Source organism: Cynara cardunculus (genome assembly GCF_001531365.2).
Source record: "Cynara cardunculus var. scolymus isolate 2C chromosome LG 13, CcrdV1, whole genome shotgun sequence".
NCBI classification, from domain to species: domain Eukaryota; kingdom Viridiplantae; phylum Streptophyta; class Magnoliopsida; order Asterales; family Asteraceae; genus Cynara; species Cynara cardunculus.
This window is the reverse complement of record NC_037540.1, coordinates 781,640-792,990: the sequence shown is the minus strand read 5'-3', so window position 1 is coordinate 792,990 and position 11,351 is coordinate 781,640. Positions and strand designations below refer to the sequence as shown.

General features: G+C 35.6%; 2 protein-coding genes across 3 annotated transcripts in view; both read right to left on the bottom strand.

The window, feature by feature from the left end:
• The window catches only part of LOC112525969, a 7,389-nt gene extending 4,443 nt beyond the window's left edge, over positions 1 to 2,946 (bottom strand). For both annotated transcript variants that reach the window (XM_025136306.1, XM_025136307.1), the window contains exons 1-3: positions 2,749 to 2,946; positions 1,376 to 1,443; positions 331 to 1,297 (exon numbers count right to left, since the gene is read on the bottom strand). In XM_025136306.1, the coding sequence (XP_024992074.1) occupies positions 331 to 1,297; positions 1,376 to 1,443; positions 2,749 to 2,872 (1,159 nt within the window). In that variant the 5' untranslated portion in view covers positions 2,873 to 2,946. The remainder of the gene's footprint in view (positions 1 to 330; positions 1,298 to 1,375; positions 1,444 to 2,748) is intronic.
• A 1,465-nt stretch (positions 2,947 to 4,411) lies between these two features.
• LOC112524252 (regulator of G-protein signaling 1) lies at positions 4,412 to 10,664 on the bottom strand. Its single transcript, XM_025134009.1, has 11 exons — positions 10,588 to 10,664; positions 9,562 to 9,682; positions 9,356 to 9,419; positions 9,177 to 9,261; positions 8,956 to 9,029; positions 8,529 to 8,720; positions 7,647 to 7,735; positions 7,290 to 7,528; positions 7,058 to 7,182; positions 5,967 to 6,088; positions 4,412 to 4,612 (listed from the first exon to the last, which is right to left on the bottom strand). The coding sequence occupies exons 1-11, from the start codon at positions 10,662 to 10,664 to the stop codon at positions 4,412 to 4,414; spliced, it is 1,389 nt and encodes a 462-aa protein (XP_024989777.1).
• Positions 10,665 to 11,351: the final 687 nt, after the last annotated feature.

Sequence of the window (11,351 nt, the reverse complement as noted above, 5' to 3'; positions counted from 1 at the left end):
TGTCCAAGTCTAAAGATTTGAATGCCCTCGCAACATTTAAACCATAATCAATTACCCTTATTAGTACCTACAACATCCAATTACTGTATGCAAATTTTCAATTTTTTCTTTTCTCTTTTGCTTATCTTGAAAGAGTCCCTACATATGATGGGAGAGGATTCAAAATTAAGCCTACCAAATTATCAAGCCTTCATATTCATGAAATCACCTAATCTTGAAGTCCTATCATAAAATATGTAACCCACTAACCCATTTGATTAAGTATGGCACATATATAAAAGGAGGCAACAATAAAAGTTATATGTACATAAAGGTATTCTATGTACTTACTCATCGATGAAGACGGTATTTCAATCCCAGTAACTGCTTTTTGGACAAGTTCATCGTCTTTCTCCTTCAAAGATATTTCAAAAGGCATCTCTTGCTGGATATTCTTTTCCACAACCATTGCAACATCAGGCACGGTTTCACTTGCTTCTAAATTTTTTGGAGGATGTGTCTCCACTCCAACATCTTCAACACTTGAAGGAACAACAGTGGCTGCTTGATCAATACCTTTATTGGTATGTTCATCACTCAAAGCTTTAGTTACTAAACCATCTGAAGTTGCATCTTTACCTTTTGATATGTGGTCAAAGGAATTCTCATCAGGTATACCCTCTCCCTTGTGTTTTACCTTATCAGTATCATCTATTACATCTCTGTCTTCTTCTGAAGCTTTTGCATTTAAATCTATCCTTTGAGTCCTACGTTTTTTCTTTACAGAAGGTCCAGACCGCAAAGCATCTTCTTGCAAACTCTCATTACGCACATCACGTATTCTTTTCTTGGATTTTATCCCGTTATTAAAAGTATACAACTTCTCTATTTTAGAATCTACTTGCTTCTCTGAATCTGGTTGCGGATTTCTCCAATGTTCATCATTAGATGACTTATGTTCCTCAACATTCTCCGACAGATCTTTGCAGGAATCACCAGAAGTAAGATGAGCGACACTAGGAACTTTCTGATTCACAAATGGTACAATCTTAGGATGCATTGATGGCGACCCATTGACAAGAGACTGCTTTGAAGGTCTGTCTGCAAGACTATCATGCTTATCAATCGATCGACTATCTGTTACCCAAGGCAAGGCTAGTTGATCCCCAACCTTACGTTTATCAAATTGTTGAATACCATCACATTGCTCTAAGCGAGAAGCATCTGCGGAGACAAACCAATTCCTTTTGGTAGTCCCAAATGCACTCTTAACAAGCATAGAATCTGACAGATGATAGAAGTTTCCTCGCCTTTTTACCTGCCAACAGAGAAGTTGAAGGATAACAAAGAAAAAAAACAATGACATTGTTTACCCAAATTATAGGAATGAAAATACCTTCAAGCAGTGAATTTTAATATCTCCAATTGCAGGAAAGCACTGATGATGTTCTAACATAATTTTCTCTGCAAAAAAACCAAATAAATTTTTTAAGAAAATGTACCGATGCATTCTTGCTTGAACCCAACAATCTCAACACTCACTCCAAGACAGGCAAAAATGCTCCACCAACACGAAGTTGTAAAACAAAAACTGCTGCAATGAATATGTTTGGCCTTTCCCAGAAGTTTATTTTTGTAAGAAAAATTGGTATCCAACAAAAAGCAGGCAGCCTTTAATGCTTGTTCAACAACCCTACATGCACATTACAATTAACTTAAACCTACTATGGAACTTCCTTGATGTTGGAACCCTATCACTATTGAAGGGGATCGGTGTAGCTTTATAATCTGTATAACCTGATCATATTAGGCACTACCCAGATTCACTTATTCTAAAATGCCTACTACACAACACACACAGGGAGCTTTAGGCTTACGTTTAGGCTTACGTAAAATGCCTAAAGTTGTTGACATTAGGCTTACGTTTATTAATTATATCATAAGCAGTTTTATTTAATCATTTGACAATGCTTTGAAGTCCCTCCCCAAACTCATTTTCCGAGGAATAACCAAGTGCGATAAAGAGCAAGCGAAAACCAACCCTTGCCTTTATCTTAACAGACATTACTTATAGAAATGCAAGTACCCTGAAAGAGAAGGAAATAAGAAGGCTACAGGTTGATGTCTGATGTCAAGGTTACGCATTACAAATGCAGAATTGATGTCTGATGTCAAGGTTACACACCACCAGTAAGGGCCTGTTTGATAGAAGTTTAATAGGCTTAATAAGACTCACAGCTTATTCAGTCAGCTATACATGACTGTTCGGTAGTGACTTAATGATATAGAAAGTGGATTATTCAATAAGCATCTAGAGGGAGCTTTATGCAACAAACCAAGTTTTTTTTGAAACCTATCCCTCCAAATCAAAAAACAAGCTCCTTGCATCTATTAAAAAGCCCTCCCAAACAAAAACCTTCCCAATCTATACCCACAGATTAACAGACAGCTTTATCCATACAAGAATTAATGGAAAATCAACCAAACAGCCCCTAATTCTAAATATCTAACCTTAGCAGTTATAAAATTCGATCAAATCACCAATTATTCTAAAAGACGAGAAATTAATATAATGATATCATTTGTAAAATTGAGAAATACGGCATTATATCCAAAGTGAAAGTGCAGCTCTTTACACTAATTCCTAATCCAAATAACAATTTTCCTTCTCTGCCAGAGAAAAATAGGAATCCAAAGTTAAATTAAACTCAAAAAATAATGTCGCCATAAACCCTATTACAACGACGAATATTAGGGTATGAAGATTACTTTTGAGATCGGAGACAGTGTCGGAATCAGAGACAATCGTAGCTAAATGAGTGCCCAGACTGGTGTCAAGGAAAACCGTGTTCTGATTGGGTTCTCCGTCATGCCCTCCAGCATCCGGCGCCATTATTTGGTCGGAATCCAATGGTTTGAGGGTGGCGAGGGGGAGCGTTTGTTCTCTTTTATGATGAAGACGCCATTTTTGTAGGGTTTAAGCGAGGCGCAAAATTAGGATTTGTGTTTCCCGCAAAAGGAAGAAGATTAAAGAAGGCACTACAAAAGGGCATTTTTGTAATTTAACATCTTTGTAATCTTTTCTTCCGTACAAGAATAATAAATCCCACGATATATTATTACCGTTGATATTTATTTTAGAAAAGAAGTAATAAGGGGTTGTTTTTATTTTTATCAGTTTTATTAAAAGACAGTTTCTAATCATTAAAGATAAATCTTGTTTTACAACAAAAAGTTTGTTTTTTAATTAATTCTAAAACCATTTGAATGATTTTGTATCATGGGCATTCTTTAACCATTCAGTACATTAATTAATTGTAAACAATTACCGAACATTTATATTTCATTTGCATTATATCATGAGAGTCTCTTAATCATTATATACCAAACCATCCAATAACTCTTAATTAAATTATGTTTTTCATCCTTATAGTTTGTTGAAAATTACTATTTTTATCTCTATATTTTTGAACTTATGATTTTCCTTTTTATGGTTACAATTTCTATTTTCGTTCCTATGATTTAAATCTTTTCGTTGTTTTCGTCATTGATGTTTATAATTTATTACTATTTTCGTCCCTCATACTAAAAGGTATTACGAACCATAAAGACAAAAATCACAATATGATAACCACATGGACGAAAAACGTAGTTTGCTCAAAAACTTATTACAACTGTCAAATATAATACTAAGTTATTTTTTTAAGTACATAATATTTATATACGACAAATAGAAAAACTCACATACCCTCCTCATTTTTTGGTGAGGTTTGAATCCCTGACCTCCTACGAGATCAAAGACTCACATACCGCTGGACTTTGTTACACCTGAAACTTTTGATTACACTGGAAAATGAGATAACAAAGATACATATATACAAATTACAGAAGCGGCGATGAGATGTATTACTTCTGCTTTTACTGATATAAATTAGAGATGCACTGAGGTAAGATATAATTTTACATTCGTTGATGAAAGACCCAATCACACATTTAACATGCTAAAGAACGACTATCATTACTTATAAATATACAAATGTTCATATAATTCATTGTCCTATACAAGGAATGGTACAAAAAATGGCCAAAATTGTTCAATAACTAAATCTGTATGGTCTCAAAGTTGATTGCAATGTCCTTCATATTTGCTTATAGCTAGAGGACCAAAACCACCAACCCCCAAGAAGGGACACATCTAATGGGATCTTTTTAGTGTCCAGACCAGTTTGCGTACATCTTGACTAACCCCTTGAAACCCTGAAGATAATAGCCAAAAAATCCTCAGAGACCACGATGTTGCTTCTATGGACCGATACAAGGGCATTTATGTAATTATGACATAACACCTAGCGGCTTGCTATCATCTTGTTGAATACGAACCCTTGGAAGCTTTCTATACTTCGAGATGGAAGGTAGGGAGTTTGACATACTCTTAGTGTAGGTGTGGACCACGAGCATCGAGGGTAGGCATGTGATCTTGGTAGAACGGATCGTCGGGACAATGAACGGAGCTCAATCTTGGAGAAAAATTCCAACCATTTACTTGTTCAAGTTCATGATCGACACTTCTCATAGCAGCTTCTTCTTTGAACTTCAAAAAGAACATGGATGACCAGTAATCTTTTGCCAAGTTCTATAAGATAAAAGACAGTTATTTTGGAGTTCGAAATTTAGATATAAGAGTAAATTACGATTTAGAAATTGCGATTTTCGTCCCTATGGTTTAGAAATTATGATTTTTGTACCTATGGTTTGCAATTTATTGCCAATTTTTGTTCCTGTATTAATTCCTACCTTTAATTATAAGAGACCAAAACCGTAAAGAATTGTAAACCACATGGACTGAAACAACAATAAATTGTAAATCATAAGGACGAAAATAACAATGGATTACAAACCATAGAGACGAAAACTACAATTTCTAAGAGACAAGGATGAATATTGCAACTTTTAACAAACCATAGGGACAAAAAACGTAATTTACTCTAGATATAAATATGTACTCTATGTCACATGTAAATTGCAATACACTAGAAGGGATAGCATGGAGAATAAAGATAAGGGAATGATAAAATCAACCCGGGTTCTAATCCTGCCATCTACATATGCAATTGTGGTCATTGAGGGTGTGTTTGGTATCCGGATAAGATAAAACAGAACAACACATAACAGCATAGAACAGTCATTCAACGTTTGATAAGACAAAATTAGACAGGACAAAACAGATAGAATGACCAATTTACCCTCGATGAGTTGTTTATATATTTTTTTTGATTTATGTAATTTATTAAATTATAATAAAATAAATATTTTTTATAACAAAATGTATCATTAGAAAGTTTTCATCAAGACGATTAAAATGACACCAAAATAAAAAGTTTATATATCTTCCAATTTCTATATTACTTTTTATTATTAATATTGAATAAATTGCATAGATTAATGAAAATATAGAAACCATATAAAAATAATATTTTGATTACAGTAAAGTGAGAGTCTAAAAGAGCATAAAATACAACAAATAAAATTTAAGGAATGAATAAAATGTAAAAAGGACGGAGGTTTTACTTTAAGTTATATTGGTAAAATATATAAGTCTGTTCCACCTTGTTCCATGGGATGGAGGTGGAGCATGTCTATTTCACTCTGTTCCTGTTTGTTCCACGTAAAAAGTGTTGTCAAACGTGGAACAATGATCCCTGTTTTGTTTTGTTCTGTCCAATATACCAAACGCACCTTGAGAGATTTACCTCAAGGCTATGGGAAAAGCCTACAGTCGCGACTTGCCATGGGATTGTTCTTGGGGAAAAGCCTTGGACCACCCACTCCCAAAAAAATTGCAAATGTAGTTTCAGGGTTAAATGTCTTAAATGCCCTTCAATAACGTAAGAAATATAGAAATTTTGTGGTTTGAAATCAAATATCATCAATTCAGGAAAACTAGGCAAGTGGGGTTCTATTTATATATCAAAAGGCAAAGAACTAACCATGTTCATCAACTGCAGCAACTCATTGACTGCATTTTTGAAGAGATGTGGGTGTGCAAGATCAAGAGTTGTGAGAATTTCTTGTCGGGTTCTGTGAGATATATTTACCTCCATCGGTGCACCTGTATGTAAATTAGGAAATAAAAGGAAATGTTATATCTGAAAATTGGGCAAAATGCACAAACTTTATAAAATAGAAGTTTATTTTCTATGTGAACATTTTTTCTTATATAGCAGGTAAATGTATCTAATTATGAGATCATCCCACATTGCTTGAGAGCGGAACAAAGGTTGCCTTGTAAGGAATGGGACCATAAGATCCCACATGAGCTGGGAAGGGGAACTAAGGTTGCCTTATAAGGGACTGGATACCTTCTCTATCAGACGCGTTCTAAAACCGTAAGCCCAGGTGTGTGTGGTCAAAGCAAACCATATTTGGTATGGTTGGTTTGGGGTGTTACAAATGGTATCAGAGCGAATCCATTTACCATCGGGATGGTGGGGGAAACCTCATTGGGTATGATGAGTCCTCGAGGGGGGTGTTTGTAACATCTTAGGCAAATTCCACATCACCAATCACAAGGAGGAAGATTCAGGGTAGGCCTGACGAGGACGTCAAGAGTTTAACTAAGCCTCAAGTTGTGGGTTACCAATAACTTCCACCATGGTTTTAAGTTGAATTCGAATTTGAAGTTGGATTCGAAGTTATTGGCCAGCCTGTTGCTTTGGGCTTTGGAGTGTTAGAAATGGTATCAGAGGAAGAAGACGCGTTTTAAACCGTGAGTCAGGTGTGTGGACAAAGCGAACAATATCTGGTACATTTGGCCTGATATGTTACAATCGAACACATTTAAAAACCATGAGTCCAGGTGTGGATAAAACAAACAATAATATCTGGTATGGTCGACCGGGGATGTTACACTAATAATCCATGATCAACAATTTCTCTGATAGCAGACACATTAATCTAAATAAAAGTTCATATTCTTTTCTTGGTTCTCCTCTATAGCAGACACATTTATCTAATAATCCATCCCGTATATGGCCAAAGATAGCTTGAAAAAATACGAATTAGATATTGAATGTGATACCTGTGTTTATATACTTCTCGATAATGTGCCGTGCCATGTAAATTCTTTTAACAGGATCATTTACGGGTATCCTTTCAAGTTGTTCTACTTCATTGTAAAAATGCACGCTTTCCCCAGCCAAACAACTGAAAAAAATCATCGAAAAAAAGAGAAATGTAACGATATTTGACAAGAACTATGTGGACCGTTGTACAAGTTCACAACTTGATCTAGATTAGAACAAGAACAAGACCTGTCAGCAAATTCCATGAAGGAACAGCGGAATCTTTTGTTCAACAGAAGTTTATCCAAGGGTTCATTTGGATCGACATCAAGAGTTGGATCATTATGTGATAAATGCGCACTATCAGGTATTCCAAGAGCTTGACCCATCGTCTTTAATTCGAAACTTTCTTTCTTGTTTAAGCTCATAACCGAGACCAGAGGTTGAGAGAACGAAATTGAGAAGAAAGCCACCACGAGACTACTTGCCTACGAATAATGATCCAGAAATATCTCAAAAAGGGTTTCCAAATAAAGGTGATGCTTTCACGGCCTCAGATCTTCAATGATTTGCTATTGAAAGTATAGTGAAAGGTTTAAAACATACCACAACTAAAAGCACACATCTGGTGGTGACTTGAAGCCACATGACCTCCTCGTGTGTCTCATTTAAAACATAAGCAACCACCCATACACCTAGAATGGGAAATTAAGATAAATTGTAACAAATGTATAGGTTATGGGTCAGGTTCAGGGGAAAACCGCAAAAAAATAAAAAATTGAGAAACTCCCTGGTAACCATTCATCCGGACAGTATGCACATGTGCATACAAGTAATTGAAGTTGTTTCTTGGTTTTTATGCACGTGTGCATGTTATGCATATGTGCATACAAGACAAATTGGATAGAAATTACTTGTATGCACATATGCATACCGTCCAGATGAAAGGTTACCAGGGGTGTTCCTCAGTTTTTCATTTTTTTACGGTTTTCCCTGAAGCTGACCCTATAGGTTATAATCAAACCAAATAAAATGAACCCAGTGAATCCCACGTGGAGTGGGGTTTGGGGAGGGTAAGACATACGCAACCTTTCCACTACCCTAAGGGGTAACGAGGTTGTTTCCGTAACGACCCCCATCTTGTGCGGAAAAAATTGTGAAAAAGAATTTTGTGCTAAGAGAGGGACTAATAAAAGCATGAAAAAGTTGAGGATAATAGAAAAAGGCATTGTAGCAATCTTGGGAAACGAAGTACCAACATTAAATAACACTTCTGATTTAGAATCCAGATTAGGTAAATTTACACTACGAGACGTACTAATATTAAACATATCCAAGAACTCTTCTGGAACAGGTCAGAACGGTACTTAATTTTTTATCTATGTCAAACCTCAAAAGAACATATAAAACGACTTCAACATGTAAAAGCATATGCCAGTCAAGAACATTATTTAAGAAATTAGATGCATAATTAAATTCAACACGTACCAATAGAAAATACAGTTACGAGTATTGCCCTCCAAAGGTCCTTGAGCTCATCGAATCTGAACTCAATATGATGAATGGCTCCAGTAATACCAATCAAAGCAGCAATATAGAACACAGGGAAGCATACATAGGGAACAGCCCATCGAGTCCCCATGTGGCAGCGATTATTTAGAGGCTGCTCCATGTGAAGAACTACAGCAAACAAACTCTAATATCAACAGCCAGCAGAACTGTAATTGAGAAAAAGACAGGAATAGATACACATGCACATCTGTTCTAAGAGAAGTTAGAATACAGTAATGGTATTAACTCGATATATGAATAATAATACTGTTTTACAGATCTTGTAAGATGAATGAACTCATGCAACTGAAAAATTGGAGGCTATACGAAGTAATACAAAGTGGAACAAAGTAAATTATCTTACGTGCAGCCCAGGCAACCCAGGGCAGAAGAGCAAGTGGAAGACTAATATACGATCTTATAGGAAAGAGACGCCTTCTGAAAATCACAAGGAAGAGAACAGAGTTAGCGTCAATATATGGATTTTTTATCTTCTCTTCATCTGTGTGGTCAGTTCCTCTGGCGTATGAGTTCCTTGAGTGGCTCCAGCCTCAGTTCTCAAGGTCGAAAAGATAGAAAACTTACTTGACAAAAACGGAATACAAGTGGGTAGCTTGTATAATCCGACAACTCAATAGCAACCCAAATCCTAGTGGACCGTTAACCCAAACTGAAACCAGAAATTGCTAAAGGCAAAGATTAGTTGATCTTACAAAAGTGAACATATAGTGTAACTTTAGTAATCAAAGAAAAAGCAAATTAACCTCCCCAGAGATAGCAGGATTGCCACCAGTGTCTCCTGTGAAACCTCACAACATTAAGAGACATCTGCGTGAAGGTTAAAGCACTTTAATACACAATGCAAATGAACTTCAAATCTTCAATACATGGGAATAAAGGAAAGGCAAAGTAATAAGATAGATAATTCGAAAACGGGAAATAAATGTTTTCAAAAGAATAATAGCTTTACCGCAAGTGACAGCAAAAGATTGAAGCTTGCTATGATTTGAATTGCCGGGATCCAAAAACTACTTCCTTTAGGTCGAGGAACCTTGTGAATCAAAAAGGGTAAAGTCGACCTCAGAAAAAGGCTGCAAGACAAGAACTATGTTCATCATACAGATGCACACATAGTGCCATATATGAGCAGCAACAATTCTGATTAAAGATATGTTGATCAACGTTAAATAAAAGATGGTGTAATGCCAATTAACTTCACACTATTGATTCAAGCCGGTTTAGTTCTCTTGCTACTATAAAGTGGATTTCAATTTATTCTTCTTGTACACCAACTGAAAGATGATTTAACAACATACTTCTCTTCTAGTCTGCTTCTGTGCAGAGCTCAAAGAGCTATAGTTAACTGCCACCTGCCCACCCATCCTTGGTTCCAAATTCAACTGTTGGGGTTTCCTCTTTAGTTCATTCTAGTGAAAGAAACACACTTCTATTATAGAAATATAAATCAGCATGCAAAACAAATTTGCTTTTTCTTCTATTTCCATCATTTCTAGCATCAAATCACCACTAATAAATTCTTAGAAAATATCAAAAGGTAGATTTTGAAACATAAAACCATCCTCAATCGTCCACTCAGAAATGCATACTCACAAGTCAATCCCATCGCAGAAAAGAGCTTTTGTGACGTTAAACCTAGCACCCTTCCAAATGCAAATCGATATGAACTTTTAAGCCAATCTAAAATCAACATCAATCTAATTTATCTGAAGTTATATAAGGTTTAGCAAGTTTCTTCTCGAAATTTAAACATACGAGGAAATTAACCGGTTTAAATCCCATATTCAAGGCGTAAATGCTTTCTATTATGAACTTATACAACTCTGAACTGAATCAAGGTTCAATCACAATCCAAAGTTCGAATTTCTAATTATAGATACTCATAAGCTAAGTAATATTAATCCGAATAAGCAAACAAAATAGCGTAATTAAATACATTCATGTATGGATTTTGCAAATTTGGGGAAAACAGACATACAAGACGAATGAGAGGATAGCGACGGAAAGGGCGACGTAATCGCTAGGACAGCCACCTATGACATCACAACCGGCCATTTTCTACGGCGGCGAACGAAATACCGCCGGCGAGCTGCAATTAATCCACACTTGATCGGAAAAGCATGTGACTATTGGAAAATCGGCAAGTTAAATTCACTTATTATTCAAAAGTCCAACTTTGGTCCATCTTTTAAGTTTGACTTTTGACCAAACCGTTTGTGAACTTTGCAGTCCGTACGCAACAGTTTTTGGAACGTTACATTTTTTCCAATTTTTGGAGCGTTACATTTTTTCCAATTTTTTTAATGAATATTATATATATATATATAAACCACCTCTGCAAAGGTACGTTATCACTTCTTTCGATCCGTAACTGTAATTCAAAAATCGTAGTTCTCGGTTTTCTGCTTTGATGAAAGAAGCTAACAAGTACAACAACAGCTCTTGACTGCCATATTCGAGGTACGAGTTTAACCAATGTCGTATTGTCTATCTTGACTAAAACCAGTACAGCCGGGTTCCTACACAGATTATTTAAAATGGAAATTTTAATTTTTTTAATTTCAACTACTTCAAATGAAAAAAAACAAATTGTTTCAATAAATTTCTCAAAACCTTCTTTAAAATGAGAAAGTATAAGAGATACAGTGAAACTCTTCGATAGATCTAACTGAAATACGATTTTCTCAAATGAAAATTCTAATTATGAGTTTGTTTCCATGTTTTTGTTGATTTGCCAAATTG